Source organism: Pseudorca crassidens, chromosome 9 (assembly GCF_039906515.1).
Source record: "Pseudorca crassidens isolate mPseCra1 chromosome 9, mPseCra1.hap1, whole genome shotgun sequence".
Taxonomy (NCBI): Eukaryota; Metazoa; Chordata; class Mammalia; order Artiodactyla; family Delphinidae; genus Pseudorca; species Pseudorca crassidens.
The window spans coordinates 61,962,562-61,987,280 of NC_090304.1; the positions used below are offsets into that span (position 1 = coordinate 61,962,562).

Below are 24,719 nucleotides of genomic sequence, written 5' to 3' on the forward strand. Positions count from 1 at the left end.
TCATTCAGGAATAGCAATGTAGTGAGACAAACTGGGAGGTATCAGGGACATAAAAATTGTACTAAGACATAGTACAAGGAAATGTGAGACTCTAGAAACACTGGAAAAAAAATCACAAACTCCAAAGTTAACTTTAAAAGAAAAGACAAAGTAGATGATCACCATATTGTAAAATAACTGAAAAAGGGGGCCAATCTAATGTAGTAACGTCAATGGTATGAAAAGAAATATGCATAAACCAAAGACTGAAGTCTCTGCAGTCCATTGCAATGAGCTGCTATAATAAAATTTGTTTTACAAATAACTATGAATACATGAGAAACGTTAATAATGGTTCTCTCTGAATAATAAATATTTTCTTATTTTTCATCTTTTCAGCAATGAGATGATTAGAACAAAATTAACTATGGTTAATTATGGTTAGAACATAATTAGTTATGGTTAGAACAAAATTAACTCTATTTTTCAAATGAATAGGAACAAAAACCTTAAGTAAGGGAGAACAGAAACTAAGTGTGGTGACCTCTTTATGAGACACACATAGCAAGACCTCACGAGTAATGGAAAATTGGAATAGGAAAGAAGGAAGTTGATTTCTCATGCCCAGTGACTTTACTTAAACTTATGAGAAATAATAGCCATATTTTATATATATATATATTTTTTGTGGTACGCGGGCCTCTCACTGTTGTGGCCTCTCCCGTTGCGGAGCCCAGGCTCCGGACGCGCAGGCTCAGCGGCCATGGCTCACAGGCCCAGCTGCTCCGCGGCATGTGGGATCTTCCCAGACTGGGGCATGAACCTGCGTCCCCTGCATCAGCAGGCGGACTCTCAACCACTGTGCCACCAGGGAAGCCCAATAGCCATATTTTAAACCTAGGTGTTTTTTAGAAATGAAGGCCGCCTGAGAGTAATTTTTACAATGAGAGTAATTTTGAAAGTAGACTCAGATCTGCTATCCATTTCTAGTTTTATGAATTTTGGCCAGTTAACATATCTACTGAGTTTTAATTTTCTTATATGTAAAATGGGGATAATATTGATTTATTTGTTGATTTACTTGTGTTTATGAGAAAGAAATGATACCATGAACCTGAAAAGACACTGTATAACATACAGCAGCGTACGAATAACGATCAAACATCAAAATCAGACATAGTGCTTTTGCTGATCCTAATGCTGGAAATAGTTTCTTCCTGTTCAGGGTTCTTCCTGTGAAACTGATCTCGTACAACACTTACTCCTGCAGTGCCTCTTTCCATCTCAAAGGCTGACCTTCTCAAGGGCAATGATTAGATGTTTTCATCTTTGTATTCCCCCAGCTGACACAGGGTAAACAGTAGGCACTTAACAAATGTTGAAACAATCCGCTAAATAAGTTAAAAAAAACAATGTGGGGGCTTCCCTGGTGGCGCAGTGGTTGAGAGTCCGCCTGCCGATGCAGGGGACACGGGTTCGTGCCCCGGTCCGGGAGGATCCCACGTGCCATGGAGCGGCTGGGCCCGTGAGCCATGGCCGCTGAGCCTGCACGTCCGGAGCCTGTGCTCCGCAACGGGAGAGGCCGCAAGAGTGAGAGGCCCGCGTACCGCAAACAAACAAACAAACAAACAAACAAAAACAATGTGGCATATCAAAGGAAAAGCAACCAAAATTCCCTATGTTATACGAAGAATGAGACATTTGTGTTGAGCTTCTATTTTACAGTTGTGTTGAGTCAGAGAGGAAAGGATAAGGAATGAAGGTCATTCAACCAACAATACACATTTACTGGACACTCACTCTGTGTCAGGCATGGGATAGAAGAATGAAAGGCTGGTACAAAATGTGAACACCGGCTCACATCAGCTTATAAGGGACATAATCAGAGCTCCAACAGGGCAAATTTCTTCCTCCTCCATTAATCATTAATGCATTTCTTTTTTAAAAAACTATTTATGTAGCATTTATTTTTTAAAATTAATTAATTTATTAATTTATCTTTGGCTGCGTTGGGTCTTCGTTGCTACGTGTGGGCTTTCTCTAGTTGCGGCGAGCAGGGGCTACTCTTCATTGCGGTACCTGGGCTTCTTATTGCGGTGGCTTCTCTTGGTTGCAGAGCATGGGCTCTAGGTGAGCGGGCTTCAGTAGTTGTGGCACACGAGCTCAGTAGTTGTGGCTCGTGGGCTCTAGAGGGCAGGCTCAGTAGTTGTGGTGCATGGGTTTAGTTGCTCCGTGGCATGTGGGACCTTCAAGGACCAGGGATGGAACCCATGTCCCCTGCATTGGCAGATGGATTCTTTTTTTTTTTTTGCGGTACGCGGGCCTATCACCGCTGCGGCCCCTCCCGTTGCGGAGCACAGGCTCCGGACGCGCAGGCCCAGTGGCCATGGCCCACGGGCCCAGCCGCTCCGCGGCACGTGGGATCCTCCCAGACCAGGGCACGAACCCATGTCCCCTGCATCGGCAGGCGGACTCCCAACCACTGCGCCATCAGGGAAGTCCCATTAATGCATTTCTTCACCTTCAATTGCATAGAGAGAGAGAGAGAGAGAGAGAGAGAGCAAGTGCCACTGACGTCTTGATTGACTCCAGCTTCCTCTATAGCAGTGGTCACCAAATGGACCGTATGATAGGAACCCCAGGGCAATCAGCTGGGTACAGGAAGAAATATTTGAACTTCCATTAATATTTATCACATCGATCTTCATCTTTCTATTTCTTGTGTATGGTTTAAAATAAAATGTATATATTACCATAACAATATATGAATGCAATCTAAAGTAGAGAGATATACATATATTAAAGACAGTCATGGACACATACACACTAACAAACGTAGTAAGGTAGATAGCTAGTGGGAAGCAGCCGCATGGCACAGGGATATTGGCTCGGTGCTTTGTGACAGCCTGGAGGGGTGGGATAGGGAGGGTGGGAGGGAGGGAGACGCAAGAGGGAAGACATATGGGAACATATGTATATGTATAACTGATTCACTTTGTTATAAAGCAGAAACTAACACACCATTGTAAAGCAATTATACCCCAATAAAGATGTTAAAAAAAAAAAAAAAGACAACTTTTTGTGTTTTACTGATGGGGTGTGCTGTTAAAGAATTTTAAAACCACCGCTTTATACTAGGTACCGATATATGATGACTATAGAGTAAGTTCTATAAACAGGGGTATTAAACTGAATACAAGCAAAAGAAATAAACAATATAATGGAAGGCTTCAACCCTTTATATAAAATCCCTTTATAAATAAAGCCCTTAAACCCTTAAATAAAATATATCATTGCATTTGCATTATATTGTAATTTTATTGTATCTGAGACAAATTAAAAGGGAGTTCAAGAAATAATTATCCAAAATTTTTTCCCCCTGGTGTTTCAGAAGGTAATCTAACTACTGGAGACAGAGTCTGAAGGGTGAACTATTTCTAATGCCTTTTAGCCCATGACTGGAAATTGCTAAATGATGCTATACCAGCTTGATGGAATGAGCATTACCTCAGAAGTCACCCTCAGGAGAAGCAGTGGAGCGGCAGCAGAGTGGGGTAGGATGTGATTAGGTCAAGGTAGAATTATGGTTCTTAACCTGGCTGCACGTTAGAATTGTTTGGAAAACTTAAAAAAAAAAAAAATGAAAACGAGGCATGGCTCCTACTCCAGAGATTCTGAATTGATTATTCAGGGTTGATTGAGGCCTGGGCATCCATAGCGTTCAAGAACTTACCATGAGATTCAAATGTGTAACCAAGATCGAGAACCAGGGGGCTTGAGTAAACAGCTGAAAGGAATGTGGCTTTAGAAAATTGATGTCTAGGTCTGAATCCAATCTCACAATTTATTAGTTATGTAATATTGGAAAAGTGTTTGCATCTTTGAGTTCTAACTTTCTCTTCCGGAAAATAAGAATAGCAGTAATGACTGCCCTATCCATCTCTCAAGTGTTGGAGTGAGGAGGTGCTGTGGGTGAAAGATCTTCTTAAGGAGGAAGCAGTGTGTTGGTGGTAGGAAAGAGCCATGTGCAGGGACAGTTAGAGCTTTTGGTTCTTATTTAAGGTTGGCCTAAACAATGAAAGTGTTTTAAAATCCTCTTCATTATTCAGATAACTCCTACATATTTGCATGGTCTTCAAGGTGATTTTCTTATTGATATTTGGATGAAACAAGGTGATAGTGGGTCCTCACAACTAATACTCATTCAGAAAATTATCTTGTTTCTACTCATCTTCCCCAAATCTATCTAATGTCCTTACCATAGGATGCACATTCTGGAAGAAAAATAGGAGATGCTCACACATAGCATATCCCAGAGTGACTCCAGTGAACACTAGTTCTAGGTATTTCATAAACCTTACTTAAGAAAAAAAGTTCCACAGTAAAATATATTTGAAAGTTAGGGTACCAAAGTTAAATTAGTTCCTTGACTGGAGGACTTCATAGACCCTTATATATGCTAAAGTTTGTTGAGAATCTACAAAAGAGGTGAGATACAGGTTGTAGAATTTCAATTTGACTGTAGAGTCTTTTCATGTGACACAGACATGAGACTAATATTTTAAAACACACTTGGGAAACACTGATCTAAGGCAATCTGTCATGGTATTGAGGACATAGCAAAAGACCAAAGATGAACATGACTTGCCCAAGGTCAGTTAAGTAGAGTTAATGCTGGCTGCCTGGGACTTGAATCCAGATATCCTATCTCTGAGTCCATTGTCTTTCCATATTATTTCAATGCCTCATTTACCTTTCCTCTTGTCTTCAGCTTCCCTTTAAGCAAAGAAAACATACAGACTTATTTTCTGTAAAAGGTCTCTCACTGACAATTTTTTCTTCAAACGTCAAGCAAAGGTTATGGAAAAAAGAGACTAAGATTATAAACTTTAAATCACAATGTGACAGGGCCTTTGCCAATTAACAGTTCATGTTGTCCCTTTAGAGAAGACAATTAGATGACCCTAGATTCAAAGTTTCTGGTATCGTGTAGAAAAAAGATGAAGAAGATCACATTTCTGTAATATATGTGGCTCTATGTATCACCATGGTAGGGCTTAATAAAAATGAGTGTGTAAAAATATATGAAAGAATTAGAAAATTATCAATACTGTTAACCTCTGACCATCTGTTCCATGAAGTTCAAGGCCAAGAGAGAATCTATTCAGTCTGAGATTGCAACACTAAGCTACTGGTACAATCCATTAAAATCAGATGTCACTGTCATTTGAAAAAATAAAAAACAAAACAAAACAAACAAAATTCTAGTGAATGATAAGAAGTGCCAGTAGCAGGGGAAATTTAAAAAATTGTTATTTTGATAAAGAGAACATATACCATGCATCTGGGTGACCCATGAAACATCAGAGAGGTCTGACATTAAAGTCATCTTATTTGAAACACTAAGGGGGTTATCGCAAAGGTTTTAGGCAGGATAATGTTTTCTTACAGTAGAATAAATGTAAAGGTCAGATGCAATAATATAGCCTGTTTTTTTTTTTCTTTTAAGTTGGGGAATAACATGTTAAAGAATCAAAAGAAGTTTTGTTAAAAGGGTAATCTATTTTCAGAGGATAAATGGATGTATGATAAAATTTAGTGCAAGAGTGAGAGGAAAAATGTAAAACATCTTAAAAGACTGAGAACTGGAGAACTGGCAAGAAATAGCTTTTTAAACAAATGTGGAAGAGGAATTCATATTCATCATTGTGTTTCCAACGGAGAGAGCTTTACTAAAGGGAGAGACCTTTACTAAAGGGAGAGCTGTATAGGGAAGTATATTTTGATATAATTTTAAGGAAAACATTTTTACTGATGGTTAGTATCTAACGGATAGCTGCGACGAGGCATTCCGTTCTCCATCCTTACAGAGTTCTAGCAGAGGGGAGGGACTATTTCACATGGTTGCTTTTCTGTGGGATTCTGATGTACTAAATGAGAGTTGGAATAAGATAATATCTAAGATAGATACTTTTCAATTCTGATATATAAGAAGTATTTAGGGAAAAAAAAGTACCCAGTATATATGGTATGATTCAGATGGTGTCCAACATTAAAGTTATTTCAGTTGAGAAACTGAAAGGTTTATTACTAAAGATCCCCACCCCCACTCCCACCCCGCCCCCCCAAAAAAAAAAAAGATTGTGCTCTCACTGCAGGGTAGATGCTGGGAGACTTCCTGAATTATGGTGATCTATACACAAAAGTCTAAAGAAATTAATGGAATTTTATTCTCGATCAACTTACTTACAGAACTATGAATGAATAACATATGGAGGAATTTTTCCTAAGAAGTGAGGGAAGGGAGTGGTACAAATTGTTTTAGAAAAAACCTATTTATAGAAAAATAGAGTGTGGTACAGCTGGTAAATCACAGAATCTAAATTATTCATACTTCCTTTGGGGGAGGAGAGTAGAAGAGGAGAAAGATGAAGAAGACATGAATGTAGGGTAGTAAAGGGAAGAGGAGGTGGAAAGGAATGACAGAAGGAGAGCATTAATAAATATTTTTGGTTGAAGCAAGATAATTGACCTTTTGGGGTGGCTTCTGGGATTTTTAATTTATGCTTTCCCTCAGGCTCATTTTTCTTTCAGAATTTTATAAAATGAATCATTTTCTTTCATTTCCAGATTCAGCTTGGCAGTTGCCTTGAAAGTACTAATTATGTTTTCCTTACGTAAGAGGAGAGAGACCTATGGTTGTTGAAGCTTCATTTTTTTTAAACTATGCTTTAAAACTCAAAGGAGGATTAAGGATTATGTTAAAGATTATGTCACAGCTATTTCTGAAATCACTTTGTCTACAATGAATATCAAGAAAATGATAATGGAAAAGTAGCACGGTGCCTGGAAAATCCTTTGACAGAATTATTTAGACTTTGAGTTTTTTTTTTAAGAATTTGAATATAACACTAAAAATTTAAACAGAATTTCAAGAAATCAGCACATGACATCTAGCATGATATGATAATAGCAGCAGTTGAAGAAATAACAGAAGCAGTCCAGAAGAGCTGTCTACATCCAAACTCTTACAGAACAATGAGCCAAAGGTCAAATCAGTCGCTATGACGCACTACTTTAGAATGAAACTGTCCTCTTCATTTTTCAATTTAGCACTATGTAGAAAATGGATATCACAGTTTATTTTATCCCTAAGTCCACAAACTATAAAGTTTGTCTTCTTGAGAGAAGTTGTTAGAGAGAAGTTGTCTCATATCCCAATAACACTTTTCTGTTTCAGAAGACACAACATCATAAGAACCAACTTTTAGGACTTCCCTGGTGGCGCAGTGATCAAGTGTCTGCCTGCCAATGCAGGGGACATGGGTTCGAGCCCTGGTCTGGGAGGATCCCACATGCCACGGAGCAACTAAGCCCGTGCGCCACAACTACTGAGCCAGCTCTCTAGAGCTCGCGAGCCACAACTACTGAGCCCATGTGCCACAACTACTGAAGCCCGCACACCTAGAGCCTGTGCTCCACAAAAAGAGAAGCCAGTTCAGTGCAATGAAGAGTAGCCCCCCACTCGCCACAACTAGAGAAAGCCTGTGCACAGCAATGAACACCCAATGCAGCCAAAAATAAATAAATAAAATTAAAAAAACACACAAAAGAGCTTTAAGTTTTTTTTAAAAAAAAGAACCAACATTCACGTCAAAGGCAAAAACAAGCAAACAAAATTCAGAATGTCCTGAGAATGAAAATGGTAGTTCTACTATACAGCCTAGTGCCTACAGCTAACAACACTGTAATGTATACTTAAAATTTGCTAAGAAGGTAGATCTTATGTTAAGTGTTCTTACCCCATACACACACAAAATAATAATGATAATAATGATCATGAGAGGAAACTTTGGGAAGTGATGGATAACTTTATAGCCTTGATGGTGGTGATGGTTTCATGGGTATGTACTTATCCCCAAAGTCATGGAGTTGTATATATTAAATATGTACAGCTTTTTACAGGTCAGTCATACCTCAATAAAATGGTTTAAAAAATAAAAATAAAATTGTAGTGACTTCAAGTAGTAAAGAAGACAAAAACTCTTAGTTGCAACTTTGACTGAAGTCATTAATGCCACATTTTTTGCCCATTCAGTTTGACCATACTTTTTCTGCTGACAGAGTTCCTTCCTGAGAAGTGCCTATTGCCTGGGACATGGTAGGTGCTCAATATATTACTTGTTAAATAAAGGAATTAATGAATGATAACTGAATGATGACTAAATGATGACTGAATGATAACTAAAGGAAGGAAGGAAAGAACTGACTGACAGATTTTAGGAAACAAATGCAAAGACCATGTTTGGTGGTTACAAGCATTTGAAATCCAATTCTGTCCATTGTTAACTATATGACCATGGCCAAGTTAGTACACCTCTCTCTATACCTCAGTTTCCCTTTGCTTATATAAAAGAGGCTGTTGTGAGAAATACATACTACATTACAGAAAAACATTTAAAAAAATACATGGAGCACAGTAAATGCCAAATAAATGTTAGTTATCAAGATTATTATAAAGCTCTTATCCAGATAATTCAATACAAAAATCATTGACAACTATGAAATTAGGCCAGTGCGACTACAAACAACCTGTCTAGAGTCCAGGGACATGGGTACAATGAACTTTGAGGTTCAACCCCCAAAACTTGCACATGTCCTAGAAATTACTATTCTGTTGAAATTGTACAGGTTGATCCTTCCCAAACACTTCTCATGAAAGTATTGGAGATAATGGCTCCTTGTGACAAAGATTCAAGATCCTGTTTTACAAAGGGAGACATATGACTCGATATGACTAGATATACTTCTCTTACTTGACAACTATCTTCTATTAATTTTCAGTATTTGATTATTATCCTGTAGATTTAATATAAAACAGTAAATGGAGATGAAACAGTTTTTAGGTGCAATCACCAATTTTTTACTGCTTATAATTGCCTACATTTTGCTTTCGTTTATCGTATAACTCCATGGCTCAGAAAGGTTGGCTGCATGTTGGTGTCAGTCGTTGCCCAAGACTCCTGAAGCATGTGAGCAACTGGCAAATAAAACAGTAGAAACCCTGTCTGAAAGGAGAGGGGGAAGGGATCCATTTGCACACGTGACAGAACTCTTGGAAGTCAGGAACTGTGTCTACACTGGTTGAACCAAAGAACACAGGCATAGAAATGTACAGATCAATAAACCAGATAGTGTTTTTCACATTGCTATGCAAAGCCCATCTCTCTACCAGTCTGGATTTAGCAGTCTCTCTGGCTGATAGGAGATGGAAGATACCGGAAGAGCAAGACATAATCTCTGTGCCTATGAAAACTGGTGAAAATTTAGATTTCTGTTTTTAAAATATCAACAAATCATCTCCAATTATACCTGTACTTCTGATATCTTTTACCACAAAATCTGCTCTCCCTTTTCTATTTCCACCCAAGGTCACTGCTTCCTCCCCCCAAATTCTTATGTTGAAGTTCTAACTCCAAATATGGCTGTATTTGGAGATAGGGTCTTTAGGAGGCAATTAAGGTTATTAATTACATGACTTAAGTCCTAATCTGATAGGACTAATGGCTTTATAAAAAGAGAAAGAGAGAGAGAGCTTTCCCTCAGCACAAGCCCAGAGGAAAGGCCATGTGAGGATGCAGCAGCAAGACAGTTGTCTGCAAGCCAAGAAGAGAGACCTCACTAGAAACTGAATGGGTCAGAACTTTGCTCTTAAATTTCCCTGCTTCCAGAATTGTGAGAAAATAAAATTTCTGTTGTTTAAGTCACCTAACCTATGGTATTTTGTTATGGCAGCCTGAAATGACTAAGACAGTCATACACTGGGAAACAAGAGCTTTATAAATATACATATAGTTCTGCTTCAGTCACACTCACCATTAGTAGTCTGTCTCCTACTTGCAACCTTCCATCTTTCTGTGCAGCTCCTCCATCTATAATTTTAGTTACATAAATGCTGTTGTCTCCAGGAATGTGTTGGTTCCCCACACCTCCTGCAATACTGAAGCCTAAACCTATGGAAAAGAAACAAAAAGAAAAGCATTGTATTTGTTTAAGAAAGTGCTATTAGTCACATTTCAACAGTCGAAAAAAAAGTAATCCTCAATTTATTACAACAGTATAAATAACAATAAATTCTACTTCAATCAACTGTGTCCTTTAAACATTTGAAAGCTTGTTGATTAATGCTAATGAGGCAAAACACAAGTGCAATCCTGCCCACGTTTAGTCTATGGGCTTAACTTCGTTGCTGCTGTTGTTACTCTAGCATAGAGAACAGAAGTCCTGCCAGTCATTTGGGTAGAGACCTAGATATTTCTGACATTTTAGAATGAAAAGAACAGCAATTCGAACATTCCACAAATTCTGAGATAAGAGCCATGAGGAAGATACATTGGATATTGGTGTAATAATTTCAGAGAGAAGATAAGGAAAAGAAGCTCAATGCTTGCCCTTCATGTTTCCTTCTCTGGGTACCTTGTCATATTTTCACACTTCTGGCACTTCCTGTTATTAACTTATAGTTAATAAAGAATGAACACAAACGAATCATCCCTGCACACAGTCTAAAGAATAAACAAATAGATTATATACTTGTATTATGTTTGTAACAAACCATGAAATATGAAATCATTATAAACATGGAAAATTTCCTTTTTTAAAAAAAAAATTTTGTCTTTTGGAAATTTTCCATCTTGAGAGAAGAATTTTACTATGCTATGGCTTATAATTTTTTTCTTTCAGTTTTATTGAGATATAATTGACACGCAGTACTGTATAAGTTTAAGGTGTACAGCATGATGATTTGACTTATATACATCATGAAATGATTATCACAGTAAGTTTAGTGAACATCCATCATGTCATATAGATACAAAATTAAAGAAATAGAAAAAATTTTTCCTTGTGATGAGAACTCTTAGGATTTACTCTCTTAACTTTCATGTATAACATACAGCAGTGTTAATTACATTTCTCATGTTGTATATTATATCCCTCGTATTATTTACCTTCTAAGTGGAAGTCTGTACCTTTTGACTGCCTTCATCTAACTCCCCCCTCCTCTTCCCCCACCTCTTGGTAATCACAGATTTGATCTCTTTTTCTGTGACTGAGCTTGTTTTTGAAGTATAATTGCCCTATAATACTATGTTAGTTCCTATTACACAACACAGTGATTAGATATTTCTACACATTTCGAAATAATCACCATGATAAGTCTAGTTACAATATGTCGCCGTACAAACATATTACATGGTTATTGACTATATTCTCCACATTGCACATTTCACAACCACTGACTCATTTATTTTGTAACTGGAAGTTTGTATTTCTTAATCTTCCTCACCTATATCTTCTCTCCTCTCCACCCGTCTCTCCTCTGGCAACGACTTACTTGTTCTCTGTATTTATCATTCTGTTTCCATTTTATGCTTGTTCTTTTGTTTTGTTTTTTAGATTTCCACATATAAGTGAAATTATACAGTATTTGCCTTTCTCGGTCTGACTTATTTCACTTAGCATAACATCCTCAGGGTCTATACATATTGTCATAAACTTTTATTTATATTAAACTATGGAATGATAACAAGAATAGTTATTAAAAATCATTATGAGGCCATTTTAAAAGAATGACTGATAGACTCTTTAAAAGTATAAGAACAAAAAAAATCTTTCTCAGAATATAATTGAATACACATTCGGTACAATACTTATAGCATATATTTTCATTGTATTTTGAAATGATAATAATTAACATGCAAATTACTCAGAAAGATAGATATAAGTCACAGACATCTGTAACTAAAGACAGAACATTTCTGTAACTTGCTTAAGAAATTTAACGCCCCCTCACACACACACCCCTAGTTGCCTAGTTTTAAAAAACCACACACTTCTTTTATGATAAGACAATCATAAAAATTTTTGGCACTTTATACAATGAAAAACACTTTAAAAATACTCCATTTCACTATCCTTGTATTGAATAAATATTGAGTAGGGCTATGTGCTGCTCTTAAGATAGCATAAGTGATTAGTTAATGGAAAAATAATGGCATGGTAAATTATAAAGTAACACCTCTGGAATGATACCTGAAAGGAAGTGATTTTTTTGTTAAATTAGTTGTTAACAATAAATGGAAAATGGATTTAAATTGATAGGGCAATTAAAATAAGTGTCATTTAATTTCCTACTAGAGTGGGTAATTATTCTTTATTGATGCTTTGACATTGCATAGATCTATAAACATATTTGTTTCCCTCATATTTAAAGAATTTGTTTACCAAGTGAAAGATGACCAAGGGTAGATAAAATGTCCCCAACTGGCTTTTCCTATGAAATTAAAAATACATATCAGCTCATGTTTTCTAAAACTGTTACTTCATATTTATATATGATTATAGGAAAGCTTAAAAAACATATTTACAAAAGTTTCATAGCCACATGCTAGGATCAATCTACTGCATTTACAATAGTACAGAAGTCATTCCGAACTGTGGACAAAAGGTTAAAGAAAATTCAGGGACTCTGATTTACATCTACTATGCCAACAGTACATGCCACAGCCGGTCTGAGTTACAGAAGAGCTAAGGAAACAAATTACCACTATAAACAAGGTTAAGTCCAACAAAGGGAGTAACTATGTAGTTGAGATTTGAAGTTGAAGATTTTACCAAGACAATGAAATCACTGTGGATACCGTAGACATAAATATATCAGCTAAAAAGGAAACAATGTTTTTTCTGCTAAGATTAGGCTTAAGCACTTCTTAACTGGTGACTCTGCTTAAGCTAAAGTATTTTTAGTAAGAGCCAGAGAATGGCTCTAAAGGTACAGAACTAAACACTTCCCTTAATTTCTCTTACTTTGGTGGAACATGGATACATTTAAAAATAATCAATATTTGGTCAACATTCAACCATATTCCAGATATTCAATTCAACATGATAGGTAAACGTATAGCTTATGTCTACATCCAGAATACAAGGTTATTTACAGGTGGAAGTATCCATCTGTGTTATAAAATCGAATCTGGTCCTATCTATCCATCCATCCATCCATCCATCCATCCATCCATCCATCCATTCATTCATTTATTCATTCACTCACTCACTCATATATCCACTCATTCAACAAGAATCTCCTGAGTACATACCATGCACTGCATGACAGCTGCTATCAACTGTAGCCAACATAAATGTAAAGAAATGGATTGACCAGAAACAGTACAGAAATAATGATCCATGAGTTCATATGAGTGACTGTGGCTGAAACTGGCTGAAGCAATGGTCTAAATCCAGATGATGTCTTGGCTTTTTGGAGGACTGCTCTATGAAGACAAATGTGGTCTAGGTCCACCAAGCCATAAGACCAAATCCAAATGATCAGTTTGGAGGTACTGGTTTCCTTGCACACGCTCTGTGAAAGCAGGGGTAGTCTGTCTACATTATAGGATCATTCTCTATCCTCATTTGCTCATACTTCCTTCCCTCAATCCACTCTAGACACAGTTACTGCCTTGATATTTCTAGAACATGCCAGACACACTCCCACCTTAGGGCATTTGCTCTAGCTGTTTCTGCTGCCTGGAACACCCTGCCTTCAGGCTGTTGTTAAAATTTCAATTTCTCTGGGACCCTGACCCTGACCTCCCTATTTAATACTGTCCCCTAACAATCCATCCCACTTCCTTATCCTGCTCTATTTTCAGTGTCCCTTAGCACTTATTACCTTGTGATATACGATATAAATTATCTATGTATTTTATTTAATTTTTTATTGCCTATCTCCTTGGTGAAAATATAAACTCCAGATGACAGGGATTTTATTTTTATTTTTTTGCGGTATGTGAGCCTCTCACTGTAGTGGCCTCTCCCGTTGCAGAGCACAGGCTCCGGGCGCGCAGGCTCAGCGGCCATGGCTCACGGGCCCAGCCGCTCCGCGGCATGTGGGATCCTCCCGGTTCGGGGCACGAACCTGCGTCCCCTGCATCAGCAGGCGTACTCTCAACCACTACGCCACCAGGGAAGCCCGACAGGGATTTTTAACTATTTCATGCTATGCAGTAGAACCAGGGCAGATACATAGTTACCTCATAAATATGCATTAAATGAAAGAATGGATAAACATATGAATAGAAGAGGACAAGGAAAATCACTTGTCTCTGAGAAAGACTCCCCTTTAATATGAAGCTGGTGGCTTTAGAGAGAGAGGAACAGCTGAAAAAGTGAGCGCCCTTAGTTGGAGTTGATAAATGTATATGTTACATTTCCTCATTGAACTCTGGTTACCTCTCCATCTTAGTCTATACAGAGTTTATGGCAACCACTGTGCAGGCAGTGGTACAACAGCAGAGCCAGCTTCGTATCCTGATTCTTCCATCTACTAGCTGTGTAAACTGGAGCCCCAATCTCCTCATGTGTAATAAGGGAATAAACGTATCTATGGGGCTTCCCTGGTGGCGCAGTGGTTGAGAGTCCGCCTGCCGATGCAGGGGACGCGGGTTCGTGCCCCGGTCTGGGAAGATTCCACATGCCATGGAGCGGCTGGGCCCGTGAGCCATGGCCGCTGAGCCTGCGCGTCCGGAGCCTGTGCTCCGCAACGGGAGAGGCCACAACAGTGAGAGGCCCGCGCACCGCAAAACAAACAAACAAAAAAACCGTATCTATGTTCTTTAGTAATTGGCACATAATAGATTCATTTTTCAAATTTCTTTTAAAAATTTTATAGAATTTTGAAAGGTTACTTTCCATTTACAGTTATTACAAAGATAGATTCTTGATAAATAAAAATTCTCTGCTTTCAATAAGCTCTCAAGTTGTTTGGAAAACAGATACCTAAAGATCTTGACATAACTGAACAGGCTAGGATAAGTTCTGTAATGGTACTATGATATGTGAGTATGGAGGGGATCATGACTTCTTAGAAGAGCAGGAGGAGAATCAACAAAAGGTTTAGCATTTGGGCCGGATCTTGAATAAAGTATTAAGTCAGAATTGATAAAAGAGAACGCATCTTTATTTTATTTTATTTTGCGGTACGCGGGCCTCTCACTGTTGTGGCCTCTCCCGTTGTGGAGCACAGGCTCCGGACGCGCAGGCTCAGCGGCCATGGCTCATGGGCCCAGCCGCTCCGCGGCATGTGGGATCTTCCCGGACCGGGGCACAAATCCGTGTCCCCTGACTCTCAACCACTGCGCCACCAGGGAAGCCCAAGAACGCATCTTTAAAACCAATACATCAGACTAAGTAACTGAAGAGTCAGCTGCCCTGACTTAGATCATACAGTGCTCATAAAATCCCAGCTCCCCTGTGCTGGAAATTGAGACAAAAATGCCTAGCGAACACTCAAAACCTGTATTTACAGTAAGATAAGCTAGAGCGGCCCCTAACAAGACAAATACAATGAGTATTATAACGATTTGAGTAAGGAACACTGATTTTTGGTAAGTGACCAATTTAGAGAATTGGTTACAATATTGAAAAGATGTGTCCATGATCAAGAAATTGACTAATCAATTATAAAATAAACTCAGTGACAAGAGTTCGTAGGTCTCATCCTAAAATCGTGACCCTAACACTATCGACTGTGGAAAGTTTGGCTATTGAGAATAATACTAAACCTGCCTATACATGTGTCAGTAATAAACAAAGCTGACACAGAACAATATAAGTATTAAAATCACAAAAGGAAGTAACATCAGTGGATATTTCAGTACTCTGGCAAAGGAAAAAAGCAAGTGAAATTTAAACACCTAATTCCCCAAACAATTAAAAACTGATCTGTTTGACAAACCTGACGTGCAAACAATTTCAGGATTACATCTAGTGCATAAAGCTGGGTTCTTCTTTCCGTATTTCCTGCATATCCCCAGATTGTATATCCTCATGTTAACACAGGAGGTGCAGGCGTAGGGAAAGGAATGTCTGAACGTTGTTTAAAGCCTTTAACTTAACCTTTTCCCATGCAAAATCTTTTCCTTCTCCTGTGAAAAAAGAACATGAGGAATGATCCCAGTTCACCCTTTCCCCTGGGTGCCTGAGGAGCAGGTGCCAGTGGAAGGTGGAGGCCTGAAGGAGGAAGTCTTGGGAAAACGGGCTGATTCTGTGTGTGGGAAGCTTAGAATAAAAACCCCAGTACCTGAAAGAGTCATGTGACTACAATGTACCCATATAGTCTTTATGGGTGTAAAGAACGAATCCCCATGATGTCTTATAATCAATCATTCACCAACATGGTTCAACTTCATTTTATGTGACTTTACTAGGAGGGCACTCTGGGGCGCCTCCAAAATTTTAATATTATTAAGCAGACTGCTTCTGTCACAGTTCATCTAGGATCTGCAAGGTAGGGTGTTTAGTGCTTTACAAAAAAAAAAATACTATAGTGGTATTCTGTACGTTCTGACTATACGATCCTATTTTATTAAAGGAAACACGGAATCCATCCTGAAGCCTGGCAGGCTTTGTTTTAGGAAATACAGGCAACCTAACTGCTGAATGTGCATACATTTCATTTGACAAACAAAACAAAAACTTCACCTGCGGGTCTGGTCTACACAGGTAACAGACTACTTTACATCTCTTCTTTAGAAAAAAATCATTGCTTAAAAAAATACCAAAAATGTGTCATTCATTTTAATTTGAGAGAATGATTAATCATATCTACAGTGCCAGATGAGAGTAAAGACCAAATCTGTATTTTCTTACTCTCTGGATTCTCCCTGGGTTCAAACGACAAAGTTTGGAGTTGAAAGAAGTGGTTCTGTTCAAAATGCCTTCGGCGCTGGCTAGGCAGGTTCAATCCTGCTTAAGGATCTCTCACAGATCACCTAATTCACTTACCACAGTCAATGTTCCAAGATTTTCTCCTGACTATGTACCTCAAAATACCCACTTAGGGGGCTTCCCTGGTGGCGCAGTGGTTGAGAGTCCGCCTGCCGATGCAGGGGACACGGGTTCGTACCACGGTCCGGGAAGATCCCACATGCTGCGGAGCGGCTGGGCCCGTGAGCCATGGCCGCTGAGCCTGCGCATCCAGAGCCTGTGCCCCGCAACGGGAGAGGCCACAACACTGAGAGGCCCGCGTACCACAAAAACAACAACAACAACAACAACAACAGAAAACCCACTTATACTTTTTGCCTAAAAAGAGGCATCACTCAATGCCTATTTTATTGTGAAAAGTCTCCATGTCTATACCTACCCTTTCTCAAAGGAATGAGTATCATTCCTCTTTTCTAAATGTAAATCTTCCCCTTCACCATTGAATTTTACTCATTATTCCTTTTTTTTTCCCCTCTAGAATATTCAGTCCCTTACCATCAATGCTTTTCTTCTATTCTGCTTTGACCATGCTTCTGCCCTATCCTAGAAAGACCTTCTCTTGGGACTTCCCTGATGGCGCAGTGGTTAAGAATCTGCCTGCCTATGCAGGGGGCATGGGTTCGAGCCCTGGTCCAGGACGATCCCACATACTGCAAAGCAATAAAGCCCGTGCACCACAACTACTGAGCCTGCGCTCTAGAGCCTGTGAGCCACAACTACTGAAGCCCGCCTGCCTAGAACCCGTGTTCCACAGGAGAAGCCACCACAATGAGAAGCCCGTGCACCTCAACGAAGAGTAGCCCCCGCTCACTGCAACTAGAGAACGCCCGCACACAGCAACGAAGACCCAGTGCAGCCAGTAAATAAATTAATTTTAAAAAATAAATTAATAAAAAAAATCTTCTCTTGAACTTGCTGCCTCATTTACTGTAAGAGCTGGAGTTTGTAAACAGTGATCTCTAGTTACTAACTGCATTTCCGTATCACACATACTTTCCTCAGTCTCCTCCATCTGACTCCGTATACCACAATCTACTCAAATGGCAGTGGTTATAGGTTGAATTACGCCTTTCAAAAGACAGACTGAAGTCCTAAGCCCTGTTACCTGTGAATGTGACCTTATTTGGAAACAGGGTTTTTGCAGATGCAATCAATTTAAGATGAAGTTAAACTGGATTCGTGTGAGCCCCAATCCAATGATTGGTGTCCTTGTAAGAAGAGGAAATGTGGACCCAGAAACACAGAAACACACAGAGAAGAATGCATGTGATGACAGAGGCAGAGAGCAGGATGGTCCATGTATAAGCCAAGAAATGCCATGGAACAAACTCCCTCAGAGCTCTCCAGAAGGAATCAATCATGCTGGCCTCTTGATCTCAGACCTCCAGGCTCCAGAACTGCAAGAGAATAAATTTCGATTGTTTTAAACCACCCAAGTTGTGGTTATTTGTTAAAGTAGCTCCAGGAAATTAATACATCATCTAATTCTAATGGTCTAAGTGGTGGTATGTATATCTATCTCTTTATAATGAAATCATACACACACACACACAAGTTTGGGCACTTATCAACATAGCAGTGGTCATTGAAACTATGAAAATGGATTCTCCAACAAGAAAGAGATTACAGAGAGAATAGGATTCTATAGTATGTGCCTTGGGGAATAACTATTATCTGAGAGAAGTGAATTTAGCCTGTATGCCCAGAGTTTCTGATTCAGAATATCTGGCATGTGCCCCCAAATTTGCATTTCTAACAAGCTCCCACGTGATGCTAATGCTACTGGTGTGAGGACCACATTCTGAGAACCACTGTTTCAGAGCAACAGAAAAAGATAAAATGAAGTGAGAAGTAGTAAAAGAAATATGAGAAGAAACGGGGCCGTATAACGTGATGAGGGTAGGAATGTAAAAGAAATCAGTAGAGTTCTATGTAATGCAGAAAGAACAAAAACCCATCAAAGGACTGAAATTTCCAGTCCTTTTGGAGGAAGATTCTGGGTGACTGGCTGGGCTCCTTGCCTGGTGGAACTGCTAGTTTATAGTTACCTCACTCATTCCCATAATAGGAGGGGACGGCACAAAATGTGTAAACGTATTATATATATGTACATATGTCTTCTCTATTGCTACTTCACTAAATCAAGTGCTTATCCAATCATGCTTGCTTTAGTGTAAAAGGCTCATGACCACATTCCCTGATTCCAGTCTTTCCCTGCCTGATTCTCCAATCCATTCAGCAAAGATTTTCCAGGTTATTCTTTCCCTAAAATTCTACATCCATTGTGTTGCTCTGTTTCCTGAAATTGTCCGTCACTGTTCATTTTCTACAGGAATGCTATATCCCCTCATCTCACTATTCCTTACTTCTCTGCTACTAAGCTTCCCCCCAAGCAAGATGATCTTGCTGTGCTGTTTTTCTACTGTTACTCCTGGTTCCCATCTGAAATGCCTTCACCACTTTAATTTTCAAGACCACTCAAGTCTTTGCCAACTCAAAGTAGTTCATTTCTAAGTTGAACCCCAGTAGAACCAATTATACGTATCAGCTTTTTTACATCTATTTAAATAGAATGAGTTAACTCATTCAACAAACACTAATTGATAACTACTCATGGGCCAAGGACTGCCCTATATATATTGTGGTTGTATCAGTGAATCAGTGTTTATGGTTCTTTTCTAATGGAGAGTAAGGCAAGTAAAGAGGCAATGAAAACCCGGTGTGGTAAGTGTTGATAGGAGAGGAACAGGTGCTAACTATAAGTCCTGATAGCCAATCTGAGACCTAGAAGATGAAAGTGAGCCAGGAGAAAGGGAATGGGTAGAGAACATCCCTGTAGAAGGAAACATGCACTTAAAGACTCAGAGTTGGGAGATAACATGGCTTATTTGAGAAACTTATTTGAGAAATATTTCATGTGAAAGCAACAAGTAGTCTTAGTTAGAATACAGGCTGCAGGAGGAGAGGAACCATACCCCTTATACTCACCAATGTACACTTAGCCCCTGATACTATGCATAATAAATAGTTTGGAATAAATGGAGACAGGAGGACTCTTTCTCCACTGAATTAAGAGGGAAGGAGAGGATGGTGTAGATAAAGGTTAAGATTATTGGCTTAATGGCAGTACACTAAAGTCGTTCTCATCTTCAATTTACTCTGATAACAAGAAAGTGTGGTACTGGCTAAGATGAGGGAAGTAGTGAGGTCAGAGATTTGAGTAAGTACAGAAGTTTTGAAATAGCTCTTAGGGAAGATGGAAGAAATAATTGATTAGAGAAATGCAGAAAAATTGCAAGGAACTGTTGATTGTCTCGTTAGGGTTTAGTGACTATGAATTAATGATAGCACTATTCTAGTAACTTTTTTTCCTTCAGCAATTCTCAGCAGTCTAGGTATAAGCACAGAAAGTGTAAGAAGTTAGATTAAATCACTTTTGAAATTAATCTTTTGTGTGCATTGATCTTCTCTCTTCAACTAAATCATAAGATCCTAGAAAGTAGGGGTTGCATAAAATAGATCATCTTGTGCACACTGCTGGCATACAGTAATTGTTGAATAAATATTTACAGGATGAATTAATGATTGAATTGTTCAAAGACCAAATGATCACATGGCATAGGTATACTTTTAAGTGTCAAGCATCTCACATTAACAGATGTGTATACTTTAGCAGACTGCTTTAGCTCAAGAAAAAAAAGTGACCAGAATAACTCATACTGAGCATTTTAATGTGCCAACTACTGCCTCGTGTGCTTGGGAATTAATGAAGTGTCTATTGTATCTAAAGAAACAATAGAGATTACCAGTGAGAAATGTATTTACTCTTTATTAAATCTAAGAATGATCAGCAGTTCCTTGCCTGCATCCTTACAAAGGAAGTAACCTGCTCTGACCACAGCTGACTGCTCACGGGACAGTATGACAAAGTGTGATCAGATGTTCTCTTACTGGTTTACCGTCTATTTTATTGTACTTGAAATGGAATATCCTCCAAGCTTCCAGCATTTAAAAGTGATAGGCGCTGCCTTTACCTATCAACCACGTCTGCCTGAATGTTTTTTCCTAAGTTGACTCTAGTTGCCAATGTAAACCAAAGTCATTAATATCGACCCTGAATACAGTCCAGGCTGTTTGGAGGCATCTAGATCCCAACACATAAAGTTATCAAAAGTAACAGATTATTTGAGAGAGATAAAAATCAACTCATAGTTTGAAGTCTTGATAGGAATGTTCCAATTGGCAGGGTTGCTGCTGGGGAAATCAGAGCAGAAAGTCTGAAGGGTAATTGGATGGGTCTTGATAAATTTCCATCCACAAAGGCTGTTATCCAGTAACACCTCTTCGGCAAAGTCCTCCCTAATACCCATCTTTTAAATTAAAAGTAATGTGTCCGTGACCACATTTAATGCTATTTCTCTCTCTCACTTTTAATGAGACATCATTTTCTATATTAAATGAGTTACTTATAGGAAGGGTTGATATTGAAAACATTTAATAGCTTGTATAGCATGGACACCAACCAATCAGAACAGGCGCCTGCCATAAACCACTACTGTGGTATGCAGCACCTAACTGTCAGCTCTGTTCTGGAAAAGTTTAATGTCCCCCATGTTGGACAGTTAGCACTTTGAATGTAGAGGGAATAATAACTCTTTTTTTAAAAATGTATTCATTTCATTTTTGCCTGTGTTGGGTCTTCATTGCTGCGCGTGGGCTTTCTCTAGTTGCGGTGAGCGGGGGCTACTGTTCGTTGCCGTGTGCAGGCTTCTCATTACACTAGCTTCTCTTCTTGCAGAGCACAGGCTCTAGGCGCCTGGGCTTCAGTAGTTGCGGCACGTGGGCTCAGTAGTTGTGGCTCATGGGCTCCAGAGCGCAGGCTCAGTAGTTGTGGCACACGGGCTTAGCTGCTCCGCGTTATGTGGGATCTTCCCGGACCAGGCTCGAACCCGTGTCCCCTGCATTGGCAGGCGGATTCTTAACCACTGCGCCACCAGGGAAGCCCAATAACTCTTTTATTTATGATCCCCAGGAGCATTATGAACAAAGTCGATACTCCAAAACTGATTTTTAAAATGAATGAGTCAAATAAAAATCACTGAATCCTTTTTCCATAAGTATACTTTAATGAACTGTGAAGGAAAGGGCTCAGGCTGGTAAAATAATGTGGTGAGTTACTTCATTCATTCTTTAAAACACATTTAAGTTCCAGGCTATATTAGTTTTCTATGGCTGTTGGAACAAAGTTACACAAAACTGGGTGACTTAAACAACAAAAATTATTGTCTGACAATTCTGGAGGCTAGAAGTCCAGATCAAGGCATCTGGTTCTGCCTGAGGGCTGGAGGAAAATCTGTTCCATGCCTCTCTCCTAGATTCTGGTGTTTGGCTGACAATCTTCGGCATTCCTTGGCTTATAGAGGCAACACCCCCATCTCTGCTTTCATCTTCACGTGACATTCTCCCTGTGTATGTGTCTGTCTCTGTATCCAACTTTCTTCGTTTTATAAGGATACCAGTTATATTGGATTAAGGCCCACCAAAATGATCTCATCTTAACCTGGATCATCAGCAAATTTCCTACTTTCAATTAAGGTCACATTCACAGGTACTGGGAGTTAAGACCTCAACATCTTTTGGGGGGACACAATTCAACTCATGACACTGCCGCTGGGAAAGATTACTATGAAGAGGACACAATTCTTGTCCTTGAGGAGCTCACAGACCACAGTGAAGGAAACGAGAAGTAAACAGAACACAAGCAAATGCTTTCAAGAAAAGGCAGATAGCGGAGTCAGAGAAAACTTCTTGGAGATAGTGACAACTGAGCTGAGCCCTGCTGAATGGCTAGAAGAAAGACAGTTAGGTACTCTAAGCAGAGTGAGGGAGTAGCTTGTAGATAGGTGATATGGCCTTGATCATTATAGTCAAAGGAGTGAATGGGGTTAGGAGGAAATACTGAGAATGGAAGCTGGAGAAACAGAGGCTCGTGAAGGTCCCGAGGTGCTCTGTTAAGGAGTTTGGATCTTGTATTAGTGGCAATGGGTAGCCTTTGAAGAGTTTTAAGCAGGGGCATGACATGATAAGATTTGGTCCACACCAGTTTTCCTCATTAGTGTTTGCTGCTGTTTTAAAAATACATGAAATTATATTCTGTGAGGGATGATGTTCTATATTTTGTGATAAAGCATAATTTTTTCCTTCCCACATTTTTGTCTTTTCTTCACTATATCCAGTTATCACTCATTAAAACTCACTTGGGGGGCTTCCCTGGTGGCATAGTGGTTGAGAGTCTGCCTGCTGATGCAGGGGACACGGGTTCGTGCCCCGGTCCGGGAAGATCCCACATGCCGCAGAGTGGCTGGGCCCGTGAGCCATGGCCGCTGGGCCTGCGCGTCTGGAGCCTGTGCTCTGCAACGGGAGAGGCCACAACAGTGAGAGGCCCACATACCGCAAAAAAAAAACAAAAAAACCCCAAAAAACCCACAAAACTCACTTGGGGAAACTTTTTATCTCTCAATCCCATGTTCATGATTTAGTTTGAAATATTAGCTTTTCCTGGCTTCTCCCCCTCCCCCGTTCTGTTTGTCATAGCTTACCCATAAAAACCAAACTTCAAAAGATACAATATAACATCAACAGGCATTTGTAATCTGCTAAGAATCTAAACAGCTAACCCCAAATTCATAAATTCATTTATAAGCTTGTTTTAATCCACCAAAGATTTCAAATGGGCATTTTCAGCAGATGTCTGACTTCACTACTTCACTTAATCATCCTTATGGGGGCTCTTTGTAAAAGAGATAATTGGAAAATCTGGATTCATCTTAGGTCCTAGGAAAGAGTGAGAGTTATGTAATTGAAATAATTACACAAGTACCTATTTTGCAAGGACATTTTGCTCACTATGAAACAATGAAGGACTTACACACTATGGCTCAGATGTATGAAGTGGCTAACCAATATTTCCAGTATTTGTTGTATGATTTCAGATACGCCAAAGAAGATGTTTGAAACTATTGAGTAACAGAGGCTCCTTTATTACATTATGTATGACAAGTGCTAGTATCTTCAATTATACAACAATTGAACTAAAGCACTTTTGCTTTGCCATAAAAACTGTTTCATTGGGACTAAAAATCTTTTCTATCGGTTGTTAATTTTTACAACGAATTATTCTATGTTGCATATCTAGTTGCACAAAGCAAACAGCATGCGCCTTTGGCTTTAATTTTATACTTTCACCTAAATAGGTTTAATTTTTCACAAAGAAATCCTGGTATAGATTTGAATCTCCTTAAGGATTGCTTAACAAATCTGAGAAAGAACAAAGCAGGAAGCATCACATGTCCTGACTGCAAGCTATAAAGGTATAGTAATTAAAACAGTATGGCACTGGCATAAAGAGAGACAAACAGATCAATGGAACAGAACTGAGAGCCCAGAAATAAACACAAGCATATATAGTTAACTAATTTGACAAGGAATCCAAGACTACTCGATGGAGAAAAATCAGTCTCTTCAATAAAAGGTGCTGGGAAAATTGGATATCCACATGCAAAAGAGTAAAAGTAGATTGCTATTTTACACCACTCATAAAAATTAACTTGAAATTGATTAAATATTTAAATGTAAGACCCCAAACCATGAAACTCCTAGAAAAAATTTAGGAAAAAAACCCTCCTTGATATGGGTCTTGGCAATTAAATTTTGGATATGACACCTAAAGCATATGTAACAAAATAAAAAATGAACAAGTGGGATTACATCAAACTAAAAATCTTCTGCATGGCAAAAGAAACAATCCGCAAAGTGAAAAGATAACCTACAGGATAGAAAAAAATTTGCAAACCATATATCTGATAAGGAGCTAATATCTAAAATATATAAAGAACTCATACAACTCAATAGCA

The 24,719-nt window shown here is 38.9% G+C and overlaps 1 protein-coding gene across 24 annotated transcripts in view; it reads right to left on the minus strand.

Annotated features, from left to right (window-relative positions):
* Positions 1-24,719, minus strand: part of DLG2 (discs large MAGUK scaffold protein 2) — a 2,011,757-nt gene that overhangs the window by 522,493 nt on the left and 1,464,545 nt on the right. For all 24 annotated transcript variants that reach the window (XM_067750569.1, XM_067750576.1, XM_067750568.1 and 21 more), the window contains one exon: positions 9,856-9,992. In XM_067750569.1, the coding sequence (XP_067606670.1) occupies positions 9,856-9,992 (137 nt within the window). The remainder of the gene's footprint in view (positions 1-9,855; positions 9,993-24,719) is intronic.